Source organism: Cydia splendana, chromosome 2 (assembly GCF_910591565.1).
Source record: "Cydia splendana chromosome 2, ilCydSple1.2, whole genome shotgun sequence".
In the NCBI taxonomy this organism is placed as follows: domain Eukaryota; kingdom Metazoa; phylum Arthropoda; class Insecta; order Lepidoptera; family Tortricidae; genus Cydia; species Cydia splendana.
In genome coordinates, this window is record NC_085961.1 from 19146001 (window position 1) to 19169252 (window position 23252).

A 23252-nucleotide genomic window follows, 5' to 3' on the forward strand; every position below is an offset into this window, starting at 1 on the left:
GCCAAGCTGCAAGCCGCGGCACCCTAGGTTAGGTTTTTTATAATGTGTTTATACGTATTTTTTATTGTTTTGTAAATGTTTTTATATTCATATTATAAACAACCTAACTTAAGACGAAAAATAAATAAAGGAAATATTTGTCAATAACATAAATCTATCAATAATTAATTGCTACTCTTTAGGTGGTGCGACCACGCAACAGGTATACATTTCTAGGTATCTTGGTGTTCTAATAACTAGATCGATATCTCGTTCCACCTGAGCATGCAAGTTAGATTAGCCTGTTGCTTAAGGACAGTTAACCTAACTCGTCGCCGCTCTGGATCTCGGCCTTGTAACGGACACTGTCTGATATCGTTAAGAACTGTTTATTTATTAGTAACTTAGGGTCAGGTGGGGTAAATATAAAACACGGGTAAAAATGAAACTAAGTTTTTAACACTCAGAAACTTATTCTATATCATTCCTTTCCTATTCCATTTAAAATTAAGTCTACACACAAGGCTTCTTTTTAAACGGAATAGGAATGAAATAGAATAAGTTTTACTTCACCAAATTAATGGCGAATGAGAATATTTTAAGTTGGTCCAGCCATCGTTGAGAAATCAGGTACCTACATTATAATATATTATTGTAAAAAAAAACAAATGGTCCGACGAATTCTAAGTCTCCTCCATTTTAATGTCGGTTAAAATGAGCAATTTTAGAAAAATAATGAAGTAGAACAAAATATGAATAGGTATATTAGGTATTATCGTGTTTTATTACCTACTACTAAAATAATATATGCGGTTTTTTTCATCCTGTTTTAAATAGTACATATATTTACATATTTATATTGCGGATTAAGAAGAACACAATAGTACATATATTATATTATAAATGTAAAACAATGCATAGAAATTTTAGTCGCTCAACTCTACTTTGCATCCCTAGTTAGCATCGAAAAATACTTAGTATTAATATTAAAAAGTAAGTTCATGAAAGTTTTATAAATACATGTCCAAGTAACTTTAGACTTTGTGTTAGCCTGTAAAATTATTAAACCTAACTCGGTTAAAATCTTATCTCGCTATCTACTCTTTAATATCATTGCGCGGCTATTTTGCTTACTTTTCTGCGGTCTTGTAGAAATTGTATTAGTATCGGAACTTTCACTGTTATTAAGTGAAATGCTGTTTTATCCGAGAACATAAATAAATGCTAATGGATTAAGTATCGTGCCCTGTGTGACGCCATTCGAAATTTGGTAGCAAACCGGTTTTGGGCTGATTTTGGTCCAGATAATGTTTTTGGTAACTATTATGGTTATGGTTAAAATAACCTTATAAAAAGAACTTTTGAAGTTTGTTCAGAAAAACTCTTACTTGGATGTACAGTCGCTCTCAGACATATTGGAGCGACCAAGGTGGTCAAAATATCTGAAGCTGAACACGCCTCTATTGTCAAGGTGCGTGTTCAGATATTTTTGAACACCTCGGCCGCTCCATATATCTGATGGCAACTGTACAAAAAAGCTAATGAATAGAGACGTTTACTAGTCCTTTTTAAGCATACTTTATTTTAAATGTACACATATATGCATCTATTTTATTTCTGTTGAGTTCTATTATTGCTCTTAAAAATGTAGGTATATTTTTGTCTATATCCTTCCAAGTTGGTCCCTCACTGGTGAGGATCGTGACTCCGATCTTTTGTCTATATACTTATTAAAAAATATATATTTTTGGCTCGAATTGTTTACTTAATACCAGAGATGTGACTTATTTGAAATACTTGTATTTAAAATGCAAATACAAAATGCAAAATACCTATTTTGTATTTTGTATTTAAATACGTTTTGAAGAAAACTATTTTGTATTTTATTTGAAATAGTTTTTAGGAGCTATTTTCTATTTTCAAAATACAAAATACTTTATAGTAGGTAATGTAGGTAGGAGTTACAATCTCTTGTGATGTTACAATCCTGGCAACTCTCTCATTCTTTTAACATGGAACTGTTGAATCTGTTTAGTAACGTCGCACTTGACCACAAGCGTAGCGAGTGGTTAAAAAAGTGGAATCTTGAGTGTTGCGAGGGTTTCAAGGCACGAGAGGAGAACAAACTTTTCTGCCCTGGTGAAACACAAACGAGACGTTTTCATCACACTAACGAGAGGCATTATACTATCTGTAAAACATTACAAATCTAAATTAATGCTTTTAAAAATTGGCCTTTAATTAGAGAATAAGAAGAGAGAGAGAGAAGAGAAAAAGAATAAAGAGAGTCTTTTCAACTCGGATATTCCGAGTAATACCTACCTACTTTTTTACTCAGACTAGGTATTCACTATTCAGAGTAACTTTTATCGCAAAGTATTTGTATTTTTTTATAGTATTTTAAAAATACCTATTTCGTATTTTGTATTTTAAATACAAATTCAAAAACTATTTTGTATTTTGCATTTGAAATAGTATATCAAGGAAGTATTTGTATTTCGTATTTAAATACTTTTTATAAAGTATGTATTTTACACATCTCTGCTTAAATACGTTTGTTTAATGTCATGTTACTTGTACGGTTCCGTAATAAACTTAAAAAAAAAATAGATCAGGCGTTCTTTTGCGGAACTCCATATTAATTAAAACAAAACACAAATATTTTAATTGCATTTTTTGTACTTTCGTCATTTACGTCTGCCCGTCCGTATGTCCTAGCAATTTCTTCCAGAAATTATGAGTATCATGTATAATAGGTATATTAATAAAGATACGTACCAATGCTTGTATATAATACCTATAAGTTGAAACCAGCATGATATTAAAATAATACCAAATGAGAAACAACATAACAAACGAATTAAAGTTTTTAGATCGGGTTTTTAATCGAATTCTCCTAATCTAAGTTTGTCTTCAGAAACTATCGCTACGTAGGTCTAAATAAGTTTCTTTATTCCTTTTTTTAACTTTTAAAGTTCCCTCCATTTCACGTGGTTCAACACGCACTTGCTCAGTGTTTTTGTTTGTGTTGTTTATCCATATTTTTCTGTTCTAATTGTGTTCCTATCATTATTATATTAAACCAAAATTTCTCACCATCCCACAAAAAGTCATCCAAAAATCAACACAGCACTTAAAATCCCACACAAAGTTTGAAATTATCGACGCGTATATATCGTCGACGCGGACGTTGAAAGCACTTTCACCGGCGTGCGCGGGCATCAGAGGCTGCAGCCAAACTGCGCGGACGCTGCTCGCACCATGGCGTTCCAACCATCTTCATGGTTTATGGTTTAGCAATATTGCACAGGCTTTTTTGTCACTGAGTCTACATAGGTCTCACCGGCTCGACTTGCTCTTCTTACCATAGCGCTAATTTCAATTCACGAAGACAGCTATGGGCTCACTGACTCAATGGCTCTTACCGTAACGATCATACCATTTTCATGGTTTAATTTATGATTTGATGATACTCGTCGTTCCGCATCGATGCTTTGATAGGTGGGATGCTTAGTGAATAGAAACTAATTAATTTGCACGGCCCAATTCAGCAAGTTGGTTTTGTTACAAACTTTTGTATCCATGTTGTAAGTGTCAAAAAAATCAGACTGATCAATAGTTAAATTACACCTAATGTTTTCTTTATCAGAATAAAAGCAAAAATTGATTATTAAAAACATACAGAAACTTCGATCTTTTTTTTTTAAACTGTAACAATTAAAATTTTTACGCGTAACCAAAAATTGCTAGTCAGTAGTATTGCGCAATTAACTATGATTCTATTTACTTTCTACATTTTATAACAAAAAGCTCTTATGATGTGCAAAATATCGGTTTCATTTATTTTAATTGACGATGAAAAGAACATGAGTGAATCAAGTAAATGGGTTTGGTAGGTTATGATGAAATGTAGGTACGGTCAAAGAATTTAATTGCTGTACCATTTCGTACCTTATTGTCAGAGTGACAAAAGTATGAGGTCCCTAGCGACTTTCATAATTCATTGTCTTTGACTGTACCTACAATATCGAATATATCGATTTTAAATTTTATATTAGTAGTAAGGGTATTTGGGTTATAGTCTTTATCTCCCGCGGTGAACTTGGAACTAAACTCATCAAAAACAAAAGTAATGACTAATACCCTCCAAAAACCTATACTGGTAGACAACACACGAAAGTTAGAATATGTCGACAATTACATATATTTAGGAAAAAATATTTCATTTAGTACCAACCGAAATAATGACGAAGTCGACAGGAGAATCAGCATGACATGGAATAAGTTCTGGAGCCTGAAAGAAATATTAAAATCGAAGCTACCACTAAAACTAAAAAAGAAAGTCATGGACGGATGCCTGCTCCCCTGCATGTCGTACGGATGTCAAACTTGGATATACAACTTCTATACAAAGGACAAAATACAGAAGGCCCAGCGTGCAATGGAGAGCAGTATCCTGAACATTAGGCTGAAGGACAGACAACGATCCCAAGATATACGTAAAAAAAACCAACGCCATTGATGCTCTAGAGCATATGTAACGCCTGAAGTGGAAGTGGGCTGGTCATGTGGCAAGAATGACAGATGAAAGGTGGACACAACTTGCTACTACGTGGCCGGGCCCAAGGGCTAAGAGAGGCCAAGGACGCCCTAGAGATCGCTGGGTCAAAGATATTAAAAAAACTGCCGGAGAAAACTGGATACAGAAAGCCCATTCAAGATCAACTTGGAAACTGTTGGAGGAGGCCTTCACCCGTCAGGGGCCTTAATTACCATTAATATATTACAATTTACAAATTTATATTCATTATGTACTAGTTAAGGTAGATTAAGGATGAAAATAAAGGCTTAATTATAAATTATAATTATTAAGGCGATATGATTCGACTCATCAACGAATCTGAGGGGGTGAGGTGCGCGGCAAACCGTGAAGCCCCGCCCGCGCGTCCCGCGACCCTCTCGCCGAGCTCGTGAGCGCCAGCATGATCGCAGGTGAGCGCGCGCCGCGCACGGTAAACATTGCAGACGGGTCACAGTATAATGATCTTATGATGGCAGTATTTTAACTAGACCGGGAAATGGTCACGTTTTAGAGTTTTTATTGTATATGTACGTATGTATTTTTTGCATTACGTATTTCTGATCATTTCATGTAGAATTATTATTTTTATATATACATGTGTATTTATTATTGATCAGTAAGAACGTTTTAATTTCATGGCAGCGTGTTCGAGTTAAAGTACCTAAAGGAAAGTAACAATTTTAAAGGAGACGGTCAATTAAGGGTTCTATTTATAAAGGTTATTAACCTTAATCAACAATTTTACTTTACAGATTCCTTTAACTCAATAACGCTGCCGTGAAATTAAAACGTTGTTACTGATCAGTAGTACTTATTTATAAGCTCTAAAAACAAACAAAAAAACAGTTTAAAGTAAATTTCTGATAACTTTTTGGTCAGTGCAAGCCTTATGGTTTCGTCTTGGCAACTTTTTACTTACATGAAAATGTTTTTGGTGGGTCTCATTATCACAATTTCCAATACTTTTGTTGCCTAACTTAATAAATTATTGTTTACAATACCTATCGACTTTATACCTACTTTAATGATCACACAATTTTAACGAAACAATGTTTTCAAGAAAATAATTCAATTAAGTGCGAGTCAAACTCGCGCACCGATGGTACCTACATTTTATTAAGTACATTATATATATATATATATTTTTAATTAAGTTGTAACTGACTCATCATCATGATCTCAGCCATAAGACGTCCACTGCTGAACATAGGCCTTCCCCTTGGACCTCCATTCCGGTCGGAAGCGACCCGCATCCAGCGTCTTCCGACGGCCTTAACAAGGTCGTCTGTCCATCTTGTGGGTGGACGTCCTACGCTGCGCTTGCTAGTCCGTGGTCTCCACTCGAGCACTTTTCGACCCCATCGACCATCTTCTCTGCACGCAATGTGGCCTGCCCATATATATATATATATATATATATATAACATTTTCAAGAAGTCTGGTCGCTTGTGGTGAAAAAAAAAATGTATGGAGAACAGAGTGGCCAACTTTCTTAAAAATAGTTTATCTAATACTGATTCTAAAATGGTATCACACATGCTATTTACATTTCTACAAATAAAGATATGGCCTAGATGGTGTTTAAAGTGAAGTATGGTGCTAACTAGTAAAAAAGACATAAAAGTGCGATTATCTCGAAAACCACGAAACTTTTACTAGACCTATAAGTGCATTTTCTGGACCAGCCTAAGCTGCCCTGTCGATGGTTAGAAGGTTGTCCATTAATTACTGGACACCCTGTATAGAGATGTAACTAACCCAAATGGCACTTGGCACTTTTTTTATCTGATAGTCAGCAAATGAGCCGCCTGATGGGAAGCGGTCATCTGATACTACTTTAAACACTAAAACGTCCATGCGTTATTTATTTAGTGTAATTTCCCCACAACAAATTAGCCTTTTGGCTGCACTTGGGCCGAGCACAAGCATAAATAGTAGCAGTAGGTACTAGGTACAAAGAAATCACGGAGCGACATAACCTCCTCGTTCAAAGCTACCACGATAGGCTCAGCTAGAAAGTCGTAGAGTAACTGACTGCAAATAAATATGGGAGCGATAGCTTGCACTCCGTGGTCCATAACAGTCAAACAGATGGCGATGGCGTCGCATTCTTACGCCGATAAGGATCCGATAAAAGATAATTTTAGATATTAGACAAAACAAAAAACCTAAGGTAGGGAATAAACACATTAAAAAATGTTGGCTAACGGCGTATTGCATAGAGTATCATTCTATGGAACTTGCTAACTATGTAAACAAAAGTTACTAGTAAATTCATTCATTCATCAAGTTTGATTACATAGTTAGCAAGTTTCATAGAACGGTTACCGATACGACGGTTATGTCAATTACACAAACGTGCACGGTGCGTAACGGAATGGGTAAGTAATATATAATAATAATATAATTTTATTTGGCGTATTAAGTGGGACGCGAGTCGTATTAACCGTGACATGTAATTTACGACCTCCACTAAATGCATGATCTTACTTACTGCTTACTGCTAGCCTTTCTCCGCAGACGTTTTGTCTGGTTGCCCTTGGCATAGGCCTCTCCCATATTCCTCCACGCGTCCCTGTCCAGAGCCTGTCTTCTCCACAAGGCTCCAGCCACCTGCCTGAACTCGTCTTCCCATCTCATTTTTTGTCTACCATCATTCCTTTTTCCGTCTCTTGGGTACCATGTTGTGATGTCTTTTGACCATTTTTCTCTTTTGTCTCGGAGCATGTGGCCAGTCCACTTCCACTTTAGTTTTTTCATAGTGTGGTTGACGTCGATTATTTTTGTTCTCTTTCTAATGTCCTCCAGTTTTATTCTATCTCTAAGTTTAACATTCAACATGCTTCTTTCCATACTGTTCTGGCATACTTGGAGAGCTTTCCTTTCCTTGACAGTTAGGGCCCATGTTTGACATCCATATGTAAGGCAAGGAAGGATACAGGTGTTAAATACTTTGGACTTAATATTTGTTGGTATTTGGTTGTTCTTCACTATTTCCTTTAGTGACCAGTATCGTTTCCATGAGTTCCCGATTCTAGTGTCTACTTCTTGTTGTGTCAAGTTTTGAGGTGATATCACTTGTCCAAGATACGTGTATCGTTCTACATAAGCAATGAGGTTGTGGTCTATGTATATATCTTCTTTTACACTGTTGGTCATTAACTTGGTCTTTTCGGTGTTCATCGTTAGTCCCACTTCTTTGCTGCCGTCTGCAAGCTGTTGTAGCATTATGCTTAGGTCCCTCGGGTTATCACTCAGTAGAATAATATCGTCAGCAAACCTTAGATTTGTTAGTTTTGCTCCATTTATGTTAAGGCCAAAAGATTCCCAGTTAAGTTTTCTGAATACATATTCTAAAACTGCAGAAAACAGTTTAGGTGGTGGTAGTGCAGTAGGTAATGCATGATCTACTCATACTCAAACAACAAAATATCTGCAAACAAAAGATTATACGAGTATAGCGCCAACTGCGCGCCTCTGGGCTGTATCTTATTCTTTGAACCTCGTGGCGGTGCAGCGATACAAAATTCATGTACGATCGCAGTGAGCGGGGTAAGCGGGTGGTGCGGGTACAGAGCGCTTAGCTCCACCCAGACGCACAAGGGCATTGGGCCTACCAATCGTCTTAATAATATTAACTAGATTTTGCCCTGTGCGCAGGGCCCTCAGGGCCCCGCGGTACGCGTGTTGTTTGCTGTTGGTGCTGTTGTTGACGTGTTGTTGTTGGTAATGTTGTTGTTGCTGTTGTTTGCGCTGTTGTAATTGCGTAGTAGCTTGTTTTCCAAAGGGAAAAAGACACAAAGTTGTACTTTTGCTAGGACAAACAGATCCGCGTGCGAGCACTTCATTCCTGTAGCTCGGTAGTAGTCCGGTTATGTGAGGGTCGCAGTTCTAACCTAACCCACTTTTCTGGTAGCAGTCCGTTTCTGTGAGGGTCGCAGTTCTAACCTAACCTAACCCACTTTTCTGGTAGCAGTCCGTTTCTGTGGGGTTCGCAGTTCTAACCTAACCTAACCCACTTTTCTGGTAGCAGTCCGTTCCTGTGAGGGTCGCAGTTCTAACCTAACCTAACCCACTTTTCTGGTAGCAGTCCGTTTCTGTGGGGTTCGCAGTTCTAACCTAACCTAACCCACTTTTCTGGTAGCAGTCCGTTCCTGTGAGGGTCGCAGTTCTAACCTAACCTAACCCACTTTTCTGGTAGCAGTCCGTTTCTGTGAGGGTCGCATTTCTAACCTAACCTAACCCACTTTTCTGGTAGCAGTCTGTTCCTGTGAGGGTCGCAGTTCTAACCTAACCTAACCCACATTGTTGGTAGCAGTCCATTCCTGCTGTTGTTATTGTTGTGTAGTAGTTTGTTTTCCAAAGGGAGAAATAAATAAAGTTGTACTTTTGATAGAAAGAAAAGATCCGCATGCGAGAACTTCATTCCCGCAGCTCGGCCTTCGGCCTCGCGTGCTTGGGAAATCGTAACTTTTCCTATTGGGTCGTGTTGCAGCTCCAACTTCCTCCTCACGTGTGACGCTTCGAACAAGACTAAAATACAACCAAGCGCAAGATGAACTGCCTGTAGGCACCTTGAACTCTCAATTATGTTGAATTCATGTCGACCGTGGTCAAATATTAAAATTAGTGATATGTATTTAGTTCTTAAATAATTGTATTGCGATATGCCTATTAGGGTAATTTTTTCAATTATTTCAATTTGACATTTTATATTTATTTAAATTTATGATTATGAAGATGAATTTGCACGCTTGACGGGCGTGGCACGTTGCATGCGATCCAAAGCTGGGCGCCTTCGGCACCCTCATACTAAAAGCGTAACACTATACATATATTGTAACATCCCCATACTGTATCAATCCAAATAAATAATTTGTGATTTTCAAAGGAGTCAAAGAGCACGAAGGAATATAATCATTTTACAGATCGGACGTAGGTATATCAGTAAAGGTGAAATACTGTAAATATATCATACTTACATACTCACAATTATATTATCTAGGAATATAATATTATTTACCTACATTGAAATTGGTTGCTGACCTAGTGAAAATACTGAAATATTTTAACTGTTGATGTAGGAAAGCTAGGCGCTTTCAAGCACCTCGTAAAGTATTAGATGCTTCTGTTATCAGAAAGTGTGTTTTTATAGCACTTAGTGACTTTTTCTTACGTTTCATATGCTTTGATTCCCATTGTTTGTAAATGGTAAAATCACGTGACCGCGCGGAACACACTGACGCAGGTCCGTCCTCTACAAGCGCTGCCGCGCGACTGAAGAGGGCGTAAGTGCGTTCGCGAGTGATGGCGGTTGCGGATTTAGTAGGTATTGAAACATATAAATTATTTTAAGAGCGCTATTACATTTCGGCGTTGAGCGAGTTTAGGTATTTTACGCGCTGCGGCAGGCCGTGCGAGCTCAGTATGCCGATCCCTTCTACCACACTCGCACTACAATGATGGATTAAACATTCTTGATCCTTCGCGAAGCATATTGAAATCAACCATAACAACACTAACTGTGCTTAACTTTTAAAGTCCTAAAACTGTTATTTGGTAAGTACGAAAATACTAAATGCAGTGCAAATGTAAGTGTGTGCAGTGTTCATAAATTAATTTTTCATCTATTTTTGACGATTTTTGACCCCCCCACCCCTCAAATCATCCAAAAATCATGCTTTGGATGACTCTGTTTCCTCCTACGTCATACTACCATCATCCGATGTCCATACCCCCCCCCCCCCCCTCCTTCCATTTGAAACGACGTAATTTATGAATAGCCCCATACTCGTACTTATGAAGGTATAAGTATTACTCGAAATAAATTATAGGTACTCGCTTATTTACATGTTTCGTCATAGCATTTGGTACCTATAGGTTGTAAAGTTTGTATCAACGAGGGTTTAAAAACGAACTAGTATTGAGGATCTGATGATAATGATGATGATTAAGGTGGTCACGGATACCAATCAACCATGTAGTAACATGATTAGGCTCGTTTGATTCGTCTCAACAAGATCTTTGACACTGAAGATACACAGGATCTGATGATGGAGCTGGAAGGTGGCCACGGGTACCAGTCTATCATGTAACTAAACCACTTCGTGTTTGGGCTCGTTTGATTCGTCTCAACAAGATCTTTGACACTGAAGATACACAGGGTCTGATGATGGAGCTGGAAGGTGGCCACGGGTACCAGTCTATCGTGTAACTAAACAACTTCGTGTTTGGGCTCGTTTGATTCGTCTCAACAAGATCTTTGACACCAGACAGTACTCAGGCTCTGATGATGGAGCTGGAAGGTGGTCACCATTACCAATCAACCATGCAACTAAACCACATCGTGTTTAGGCTCGTTTGATTCGTCTCAACAAGATCTTTGACACTAGGTGATACACCAAACACGAAGCCCAAACACGATGCCCAAACACGAAGCCCAAACACGTAGCCCAAACACGAAGTGGTTCAGTTACGTGATAGACTGGTACCCGTCGCCACCTTCGAGCTCCATCATCAGACCCTGAGTAGTATCTTGTGTCAAAGATCTTGTTGCGACGAATCAAATGAGCCCAAACACGAAGTGGTTCAGTTACATGGTAGACTGGTACCCGTGGCCACAGTCCAGCTCCATCATCAGACTCTGAGTACTAACTTTTGTCAAAGATCTTATTGCGACGAATCGAACGAGCCCAAGCACGAAGTGGTTTAGTTGCATGGTTGATTGGTACCGGTGACCACTTTCCGGCTCCATCATCAGACCCTGAGTACTATCTTGTGTCAAAGATCTTGTTGAGACGAATCAAACGAGCCCAAACACGAAGTGGTTTAGTTGCATGGTTGATTGGTACCGGTGACCACCTTCCGGCTCCATCATCAGACCCTGAGTACTATCTTGTGTCAAAGATCTTGTTGAGATGAATAAAACGAGCCTAAACACGAAGTGGTTTAGTTGCATGGTTGATTGGTACCGGTGACCACCTTCCGGCTCCATCATCAGACCCTGAGTACTATCTTGTGTCAAAGATCTTGTTGAGATGAATCAAACGAGCCCAAACACGAAGTGGTTTAGTTGCATGGTTGATTGGTACCGGTGACCACCTTCCGGCTCCATCATCAGACCATGAGTACTATCTTGTGTCAAAAATCTTGTTGAGATGAATAAAACGAACCTAAACACGAAGTGGTTTAGTTGCATGGTTGATTGGTACCGGTGACCACCTTCCGGCTCCATCATCAGACCCTGAGTACTATCTTGAGTCAAAATTAATACATATAGAATGTCAGGTCGTTTCAAATATTTTTAATCCTGTCCGGTAGTTTATTAAACTGTACCATTATAAATTATAATACTATAAAAACAGTGCTAGGATCAAAGTCTCTCGTTGCGGTTTACACGCACACAGTATAGCGTTTTACACGGCGCCCGCCGCACACAATGATAAAAAATCTCGTTGTCGCCGTTGAAAATGTGCGGAGCCGACCGACACACGTCCTGCCTCTACAAGCTCTGCCGCGGCACTGAGCTGGCGCAGCGCGCGTCATCGGTAATATAGAGTAGTTTTCAAAAAATTGCCAAAAAATTATAGTAGAATTTCATAAACACTAATGTATACCAACAGTATAAGCAAACGTTGCAGATTGCTTGAGTATGAAAATGACTTCGATATTAAGTAGATTTTCGTAGGAATTGACACTTGTTTCGGAGAGAAAATTGAGTTCGTTTTACTTTGATTTTCTCTTTCTCAAAGGTGTGTAGGAAAAATATCGTTTGATATGCCTAAAGTACAGGGTATTAGTAATACAAAATAGCCAGGTTTAGCAGAGTAAACTTCTCAACATTTCCAAATAAGAGCTTGCCATTCAGTGCTTCACGGGGTTTTTCGGAAACGACCATCAGAAAAAAAATCATTACTAATTTAATAAGTCCTTTTTCTAATATTTACAACGATATTTAAAAAGATAAGAAGACGCTTTTACTGGAACAAGTACTCATTGTTTCTAATAATGAGCACAAAGTCCTGAATTTCGTCGACTAGTATCATCAATTTTGCGTTATTTCGACTTTTCTTGTAAGAGCGCTCTTAATGATGTTACCGAGACAAAGTGATCCAAACCATCTAGATTATCTTATTACCTATACATTTATGTAAAAAACAAGCCAATAAAGTTTGTATTGTAGCTCTGAGATTGATTTATTGTTAAAAAAAGGCGTAACTTTGGATTTTTTTTCTATCGAGCAAAGTTTATCTAATCATGTTTTTGAGATCCAAAACATATCTGCCAGATCCTTAAGTATAAGATATATTTTTTCACAATTTTAAAACATTGTTTCTTATATTTCCGATGGATTCAAAAAACTGGTTCGCTTAGCTCCTACGGGAAAAGCACGCCTTAAGGGTATTTGACCAAGAGGATTGTTCATCAAGCCAATCAAAGAATTTAATACCTTATACACTGTACTTAAATGTGATTTTAAGAGAAAAAAAAAACGATAGCCATAATGTATGGTAGCGTTATCATTCGGTAACTTTTTATCTCACAACAAACAGAGCGCGAATCGAAGCATAGCCGTATAGACTTTCTACAGAAAATTCGTTGAAATTAACAGAATCAATTTCTATTAACGATAGATATTGACGTACGTATATGAACGGCAATATTGCAATACTGCAAAGTGCATCAATTTGCTACAAGAAACGTCAAAAAGCTAATATTATTAAAACGAATATTAAATTTGGCGTTTCCTGCAGCAATGATGCAACAATAACCCTAGTAGAGTTAGAAGTCTACGTATAAAGGCCCAAAATAAATTAACGTTGACGTGTGTTCCTGCGTAATAAGGTTGACTCACGCTAGACCGGGCCGTGCCCGGACCGAGACGCCGACATGTCATTTTCTATGTCGGCTGATCGGTGATCACGTGGTGCTTTCCATAGAAAACGAAGCTTCGGAAGCTCCGGCCCGGTCACGGCCCGGTCTAACGTGAGTCATCCTATATTCGTTGATATATCTCAGAAATATATAGGTGATGTTTTTGCTGATTTAGACGACGCGAGAACTCGCATGCGAGTTTCATTCCATTGCGGGTTTTGATCGGTCGGTTGAATTGGACGTAACCAACAGTCCGCTATGTAACTAAAATCGCATGCGAGTTCGCGCGCCGTCTAATTCAGCTCTAACTCAGTTGGCATTTTCTTACCCGAAGCTATTACCACTCCCGTTACCAGACCATCACGTAAAACAGCTGCAGAACCACGTCGCGCACGGCCGCAGTCTGCGGTCACCAATGTTTATCAAGCCTCAACCGTAACAACGGTTGTTCTCCAAATCTCTGCAAATTATAGTGATGCACCGCGGTCTGGAGTAATAGAGATCGCTGGCTTTGATATCTTATCTTGCAAATAATAGAGTGAGAGTTTAAGGGCCATTGAGAAACAACGTGTAGACCTGCTTGTAAATAAAGCTTGCACTACAAGTGAAGCTGAAGCAATACCTCAATTGAAAGTTTAAGAATTCAAATTCGGGAAAACTGTCCTGGAAATTACCTGCAAATATTTAGCAGGTATACAACGATCACTTCTGTCAGTGTATTTATTTTTAAATAGACTTCTTCTTTTCTGAATTAATTAATTCCTATAATAATTTAATGTACAGTCAGGATCAAAAGTAGCGACCAGATTATGCGTCAAAATTATCTACCATTCTCTAATTATGTTGCTTAACATAAAGTGATGTTTCCATTTTGTCACTAGGTACTTTGAAAAAATCTCGTATCTCACACCTGCTAATCAAAGTTAAAACGCAGTAACTCTATACGTATGCATCACATACAAAGTTACTACATTTTTCCTTTCATTGACAAAACAAGTTACGAGTTTTCTTCAAAGTAGTGACGATTTAGAATACCTATACTTGTGACAGATTCTTTTTAAAATGAACTGTTGAGATAAACCCCTATGCGGAAAACTATTCCAGGGTGGCAGATATTTTTGGCGCTTTGTTTCATCCGCTACTATTGATGCTGAGTTGCTGACTGTACACATTATTAAACATTTAATTTTTATCCAACTGAACGTACTTTTAAACACATGTATTTTTGCTGTTACAACAAAAGTTTGATCCATGAAAACACATTAAATACTATAAATCAAAGGCTTAATGAATATTGAAATACTAAATATTTAAATGATAAATTTCTGATAAACAAAAAAGAAATCGATTAGGTTACGTCATGATTATGTTGAAGATAACAGCAAACCAGAAGTGCTAGAAAACTCATTTGCCTAAACGATTTTTTTAAATGTAAGCAAAGTAACGGAAGTCGTATGTTTGGCGAGATTTGAATATGATTACGAGTATGAAAGCTAAGGCCATTTCATAGATATTAAGGTCGAAATTGCCTAACCTATCATTATCACCTTGCGTTATTAATATAGGTACCTAGAAGTTTTTTGGGCACAAAAAAGCTTGACAAGATGAAACATCGACATTATCTGCTAGAATGGCTAGATGATGACCTAAACGTCGTAAAAATACAAAAAAAGAAGATAGCGACCACGAGCACAGGAAACGTTGGCTATCTTTTGATATTAAGTATATTATTAGCAGTTTTCTATGACTACGTAGGTAATATGTACCTAATGTAAAACGTTGTAAAATACACGTGCGAATTTCCTACTTTTCGCAATGTACTAATTTCGCAAAATAATCGCCTGGCGCCCTTCTTAATTCTAAAACAAGTTTAAATCACAACTTACGAAGCAAAAACGTGTAGGTACACTTATATAAGTCAGTATACTATGAGTACCACGAGTGCCTTAGGTGCCTGTAAATATAATGTAGTGTAATACATATAATAGACATTATATGCACAACCACATTGCGTAAGCGACGCATCTGACGACGTCGCTTGATGCAACACTGATGTCCACGCCGTTACAGATGACATCCACATGTAGATACGGCTGTTGCAAATTACGAATTCGTTGTAATTACATTCCACCTGCTAACACCACGTTGGTGATAAACGGGATTACGGATCCTGTAGTGGTGGATTTGTGGTTGGACCCTGTAAATAAATGCCTGCAAAGCAGGCCCTGCATATGCTCAATTACTCAGGGTTTTCACATGAGAGTGATCTGTTGCAAAGCTTTAACTGCCCTATTTGAACTTTAAGATACGTCAACTAATAGATCTAAAAACGATATGGATTAGATGCGTCAGTGTCAAAAGTGACGTTTTTGTTTGAAGAAACGTCACATTTGACACTGACATATCTAATCCATATCGTTTCTAGATCTATTAACGGACGTATCTTAAAGTTCGAATCGGGCCGTATGTAATATTTTTAGTATTTTTCCTTATATTATTTGGTTTTATTAATGTTTAAACTACTTCAAAAAGGAGGAGGTTTTCAACTCGGTTGTATGTTGTTTTTTAATTATATTTAATGTTTGTACCTCAGAACTCGGTCATCTCTGAACCCTGTTGCTAATTTTTTTTTGTTAAAAAGTATATAAGTACTACCAAATCCAATTCTGAAGATGGTATTCATGGGAAATTAAGGGAACTCTTAAAATCTTATAGGCATACATATATCGATTTTTGTATTTTCATCAACAAATTAAGCATTATTTGCATTAAAAAAAAGTGCCATTTAATGAAGTGGTTAAAGTGGAACTGCTGATAAAAACCGGAACGGACCTTCGTTCTTTGCTTTCAAGGTGTTTTCCATTAAACACAACTACATTTCACGTAACTACTTTTATTTGTATCTAACTATTATGTACTCGTACACTAATGTGACCCAGGTAATATAGTGTACTATAAAGTCATTTCTATCCCTTCCTGTATGAAAGGCAGATGATCGTTGATCACATAGATCAATCGAGTATTTTAATGAGTGAAAACATTAGTTCCACGACACGCGCTCGTTAAGATGACTTTAGTTTAGGCTAGATAATTATCTTAGTTTTATGATTGGTTCAAAAAACGTTACTTAAATATTATACGTTAACGTTATTTTTCACTTTATATCATTATTTTGACGACCGGTCTGGCCTAGTGGATAGTGACCCTGCCTGCGAAGCCGATGGTCCTGGGTTCGAATCCCAGTAAGGGCATTTATTTGTGTGATGAACACTAATATTTGTTCCTGAGTCATGGCTGTTTTCTATGTATATAAGTATGTATTTATCTATATAAGTATGTATATCGTCGCCTAGCACCCATAGTACAAGCTTTGCTTAGTTTGGGGCTAGGTTGATCTGTGTAAGATGTCCCCTAATATTTATATTTATTTAATATTTATTATGTAGGTGTTCAACATTTAAAATTTCAATTTTAATTAAATGAATGAAAATTACCTTCAATATCTCTGAATCCTTGTCTTCAGGTAAAGTAATTTAGTAATTACATTTTCAAATTGCAAAAGTTTTCGGACTTCTCTAAATACGTTTGTTTATACATAGTGTACGTTTGAGAAGGTCGCCTAAATTGATTTAGATAAATAGACTAACCTTTATTGATATTTGTATAAAACACCTCAATAAAAGAAACAATACCGAGAGAAACCATTGATTGAAATTGACAATTGGTTTTGAATTAAATCTATTAATTATCCATTCAAATGAATAATGGTCCCTTTAACTAACAGGTCAGCTTTCCTTTGGGGTCTAGGTACTTACTATTTACATATGTGTTGTTTTTTGTGTTTACATAAGTAGGTACCCCAAGTAGGTATCAAGCAACGTACAAGTGATACGAGGAACGCTTTAATATAAATATGGTTCAGAATGTCAGGGGCTTCAAAAAACTACGCCATTTGTAATAACAAAAGCCATGATACAACGTGATTAAATACTTTAATATATAATTTATAACATTTATGGTTACAGTAAATATTGTAACTATTATAATTGAAAAACATTTTAATTGACTATAATTTCTCGATGCTAGGCTTAGCTCTCGAATTATATAGGCTCCTACCTTATACCTAATTATTGATGTCTAATTGTTGACTATTATGTAACTATCTGGCTTTTATTTATTGTACGTGTCCATTAATTACAGTAACTGACAATAATAGGTATAATCTTTCTACAACTATCAAAAAGAGCTAAAAAAACAGATATCCAACAGAGGGAAATTTTTCGATTGTTTAACATTAAAAGTTTTGTCTCTCGTGTTACACAAGGGGTGAAAATAGTGTATTTAATTTATTTACATTGTCCTGTTCATATTATAACCCTCCAATGCAGACTTGTACTGTTTAATTTAAACGACTAAAAAAATAACCATGAGGAACGAGTAGCTACATAGGAACATTTTAAAAATGTATTATCATAAGTATGTTGATTATTGACGATACCTACTCGTATTGTTAACAGTTACTATAAAAAGTATGTGTATGAAAAGGTGTAATATTACTTTGGCGGCATGTTTTTTTAGGATTAGTATTTTTAGACTTCTTCACGCATGTTGAGTTGAACATAAAAACTGTGACACACCAACACGGCGTACAAGTTTAAACCTGCAAAAAGAAATGGAAGCGATCAGTTCACTCTTAATATATTTTCTAAATATCCTGATTTATTCTTAGGGAAAAGGGTCTAGCAGGCTAAGGAAGGAGAAGTAGCCCCTGTGACGAATATCGGATTTTTATAATGTCATTTGTTGGCTATCTTATAATATAGAAACACCTTAACTTTCAGCCCCCTATCTTGAACCGTCACCGAGATAATGTCAAAAACGTCATTTTATGTACACATTTTTCAAAGTCGTTTTTCACCTGAACTATTATATATGTATAAGGTAGAGCCATCAAACCAAATCATAGCAACAAAGAATGAATAGGAGTATAACTCAGATTTTTTTTTAATATTTAATTCCCTGAAAAAATAATGATTAAAATGTTAGAGATTTTTTTGACAGCTCTTTTCAACAAGTAATTGTAAAGGTACACCTATGGAAAAAATCATATAAACTGCAAATAGTATTAGCTACTACCATGCGAAAAATCAATTCAAAATAATTGGTGCAACACACTTAAAAAAAATTAAATGTCAACGAAAATGTTTATCTATCAAAGGCGTCTTTCATTATGAAGGAGATTTTCTATTTAAATGAGGTTTAATTTCGTTGCCTAGCAATAGAGAGTGTTTATTTTGAACTTGACGCATGGCTGTCAAAAAAGGTTACTCAACTGCTGCAACTAAGATAACATTTAATTTTTTTTAAGTATGTTGCACCAATTATATTGTATTAATTTTTCGCATGGTAGTAGCTAATACTATTTGCAGTTTATGTGAATTTTTCCATAGGTGTACCTTTACAATTACTTGTTGAAAAGAGCTGTCAAAAAATTCTCTAACATTTTAATCATTATTTTTTCAGGGAATTAAATATTTTAAAAAATTTGAGTTATACTCCTACTCATTCTTTGTAGCTATGATTTGGTTTGATTGCTGTACCTTATATAGTTCAGGAGAAAAACGACTTTAAAAATGTGTCCATAAAATGACGTTTTTGACATTATCTCGGTGACGGTTCAAGATAGGGGGCTGAAAGTTAAGGTGTTTCTAAATTATAAGATAGCCAACAAATGACATTATTAAAATCCGATATTCGTCACAGGGGCCACTTCTCCTTCCTTAGCCTGCTAGACCCTTTGAAAGCTCCTACGTTCATTCACAGCATCGAGGGATGCTGCTTTAACAAAAATATCAGGGAGACCGAGCTTTGCTCGGAAAACATAAAAACTCAAAATTGCGCGTTTTCCCAGATATACCCCCTAGAAAATTTCATCGAAATCGTTAAGAGCCGTCTCTGAGATCTCCGAAATATATGTATATATAAATAACTATATATACATACAAGAATTGCTCGTGTAAAGGTATAAAAGATAAGATAAAACAGTTGTTACTACGGTACGCCAAAAAACGCTGCAAATTGTGTTAAAAGCATGAAAATCAAATACCTATCAATTGGTTGTACTTATATATCAACGCAAATAATTTTGTAAAATTGATTTGGTAATTAATATTCCTAACTTGAAAAAAAAAACTTACATAAGTAGATCACTTCAGACATGATAGTCTTCACACCCCAGTACTTCCAATTGAGGAAGAAAGTAAACGTTGAAAGCATCATAAATACTGTCCACATGATGTAGTAGGCTTTAATAATGCCCTTCCGCTCCTGAAAAGAATATATAGCTGTTATTTCAAAATTTCTTGCAGGGCTATAATGCGCATTTTATCGATGCTTATTTTCAATGGGTGGCTGGCCGATAAAAATTATGACAAAATAATAATAACGTCGATAGATATACGTAAAATGCACATGAATACAATTGATTTAGAAAAGAGAACATAATTGTGAAAAAGTTACAGAATTTTATTGTTGAAGTTAACCTTTTCGACGCCGTGTCAAACACAAGAGCTGTCACGCGGACGCCACGTCACCGAAGTGTCAAAACTAAAATTGAATTTTATGCATATGCACGTAGGTCTATGTTGCTCTGTGATTTGTGACCGATTAATCAGTCTTTGGCGTTAAACCTGCGGTGCGTATATATCGGTCATTGGCGTCCAAAAGGTTAATAGTTGTTATTTTTCTATACTAGATATTTTCAGTTCTATCAGGGATAGCATGCATTTATATGACAAACATCATAAAATGATCGTTTCGCTTTTACTACAAAAAAGTTTTGAGATGTAATGTGAAACCAAGTCGGTTATTTTAATCAGTGCCAGGGGGTGTTAAAACCGTATCAATAAGATATCTTTAATTTGTAATACGTATAATGACTTGGCCATCGCACGGCTGCATAATGACAAAAGGATCATCGTCACCTATTAAAAATAATTCTAATTGAACATAACGCTAGCGCTAATTGCAGTTTGAGCATTACACATATTTACGAGTACGGTACGAGTAAAGCATTATGTGCGATTGCCAAGTCATTATATGTATTACAAATTAAAGATATCTTATTGATACGGTGGTCGTTATTTTTCTATACTAGATATTTTCAGTTCTATCAGGGATAGCATGCATTTATATGACAAACATCATAAAATGATTGTTTCGTACCAGTATCACGCCAATGACGAAAAACACGTCGAACAAAAGCTTAGCTAGGAACATGAACACCAGTATAACTGCGATTACGTATAGTCCGCTGAGCTCGGCATCTAGTATGATTACTGCGCCTTCTTCGCCTGATTCGCCGTCCTTGTTTGTCACTCCTAGTTCATTGTCTGCGTCTGTTTTAATAGCGTCAATTTGAACAGCAGCCACTATCATTACCACGAAGAGGCAAAATGACAAGAACTGAAATGTAATTTTAAAATTGCTAAATAGGGTCATTCACCAGTAACTGGCTACTTGTAGTAACTGGCCGCCCTAAACTAAAAATGAATTCAATTCACCTATAAATAGAATTCATTTTAATATAAGGTGGCCAGTTATTGAAAGCTGGCCAGTTATTGAAACTTTATACTAAAATGAATTCTGTTTATAGGTGAATATATATAATTCATTTTTAGTTTAGGGCGGCCAGTTACTGGCGACTTACCCTATAATTTTTCGTAACAATTCAAACCCTCCAAAATCCCACACAAACTACAACAATATAGGTATTTCAAAATTTAGTTTATGCTTGTCAGATGGTTTTATTTTTAGGGTTCCGTACCCAAAGGGTAAAAACGGGCCTCTATTACTTAGACTCCACTGTCCGTCTGTTTGTCACCAGGATGTATCTCATGAACCGTGATAGAATATAATATAAGAAATTGTTAGACCCGTTCCCAAGATATCAATTCACTGAAATTGTAATACTTACAGCATTAATACATCCTAATATAATATTTCCAGTCTGCAAATCAAAAAAACAGCAACATCGTTCCAAACGCGGGAGTTCCATTGTAGCTGAAAAATGAAATATGGTCTTAATTCACCCCTAAATATAAAACAGCGTTGTTTACAATTAGCAATATAAAACTAGAATTAAATCGACACACAGCAGTTTTGATTCATCAAATGTCACTTCTCATGAAGAAATGCACGAGTTACTGCGAAAAATACTTAGATTTTATTGCCATTTACAACATAATTTTTAGATTAATAAAAAAATACATCCATAGGTACTGAAGCGGATGTAACTGGTTGCCTTCAATTTACCTATATTTATAACTAATTAGCGATGCTAATAAAAATGACATTGGTACCTACGATTCTATATGAAAAAAACAGTGGAAAATAATTTCCTCTCGTACAGTCAAGTGTAAGAATTGGGTGCATATAACTTACCCAAAAATATGTCTCATAGTTCATGATTCGCTGACATAAGAGCTATGGAACATATTTTTGAGTAGGTATGATGTGGCACCCATATTTTTACACTTGACTGTACCATTAGTAATGGTTAAAAATAATACTCTTAGAATTATAAAAGAGCACGGTTTGTTTTGAAGGATAGGTAATCAAAATAATTTTAAATCATGAAGTATACTTACTATTATTTTTTTTATATTATAAGGATATTAAAATATACTTACATGACAAAATATAATTTCCCTACTTTAAATCAGTTTCACTGTCCACCAAACACTGAGAGGCTGCGGCCGCACCGAAGGGAACAATTGGAACTACTACCATATCTTCGGTAGGACAAAGATTAAACATACGTATGCTGCCTAAAACCATTATAACATTTTAATTGAAATAGAAAAGTAGTAAATAACATCCTACTTAAATTGAAAATTTCAGAACATAAGTACTGCTTAAAATAATACGGGCGAAAAGAGATTTTTTAATAGTAATTACTATTAGCAATAAAACGAGAGTTCCAGCAATCTAGACTAATCCGATATAAACTTGAAGCTTTCCTAAAAATCAAGTACAATAATTTAACGTATCGATCGAGGTTCAAAATTCCCACTAAGACGATATATTATATTTTATGTATTGATTTTTTTATTTGGTAACATATTTTATTAAATTAAAAAATTATTTAGTATCCGAATTTATGACACGGTGTGTTTTCAAAGCACGTATACGCGTCACGTTGAAAACAATTCGTACAAACTTCATAAACTAGGAACATTTGATTTAACCAGAAAAGTCTGATTTAGAACCTGCCACTTCTATGGAAGTCGATGTGTACATTATTGCAGAGATCGAGATCCGGCAATTCGAGCGATTTGTCGAAGCTGGGGCCGACCAAATGAGACGAATCCATGATTCACTACTCTCGCCTGGGCATATGGCATATGTAGTGTTTTTCTCTAAAAATGAAGCAGAAACAACATAATTAATGAAATTATTCTGGAAAGGTTACAATCTAATTGCGACAGCGATGCTTCTGGAAGCGTCAAGCTTATTATAAATGTTTCGATAAATGTAGGAATTTAATAGACGGCGCGCTTTAATATGCATTCAGGAGATTTAGTTTAAAATGTGAAAACGAGATTTAACTTAAACTGGGCCTTACGTTAAAATCAAGTATCTATAATATCTATAAGATAAAAAATGGTTTAATACTTACAGGCACGCAAAGCAACGCTAAATTGTAAATTTCAATCTTTTTCATCTCAACGTTCTTAGTCTTTGCCATATTAGGCGACAAGAAGTCTGCCAAATAAGTCGATAAGCAGGGCGCTTGAATGACGCCCTATCTTACGCA

At 36.2% G+C, this 23252-nt stretch overlaps 2 protein-coding genes and 1 long non-coding RNA gene across 8 annotated transcripts in view; 1 reads left to right on the plus strand and 2 right to left on the minus strand.

The window, feature by feature from the left end:
• Positions 1-3268, minus strand: part of LOC134804801 (cadherin-89D) — a 91829-nt gene extending 88561 nt beyond the window's left edge. For 3 of the 6 annotated variants that reach the window (XM_063778072.1, XM_063778063.1, XM_063778055.1), the window contains exon 1: positions 3076-3229. The gene's annotated coding sequence lies outside the window, so the exon portion shown is untranslated. Of the gene's footprint in view, positions 1-3075 lie in introns of all 6 variants that reach the window. The other 3 variants (XM_063778080.1, XM_063778088.1, XM_063778098.1) reach the window with 3 other exon arrangements.
• LOC134805504 (uncharacterized) overlaps positions 1-23252 on the plus strand; it is a 407355-nt gene that overhangs the window by 371848 nt on the left and 12255 nt on the right. The window lies entirely within an intron of this gene.
• On the minus strand, positions 17996-21526 carry LOC134799538 (uncharacterized). Its single transcript, XM_063771973.1, has 4 exons — positions 21411-21526; positions 20660-20899; positions 19633-19762; positions 17996-18095 (listed from the first exon to the last, which is right to left on the minus strand). Exons 1-4 carry the CDS (start codon positions 21489-21491, stop codon positions 18025-18027), a joined length of 522 nt encoding a protein of 173 aa, XP_063628043.1. The 5' UTR covers positions 21492-21526; the 3' UTR covers positions 17996-18024.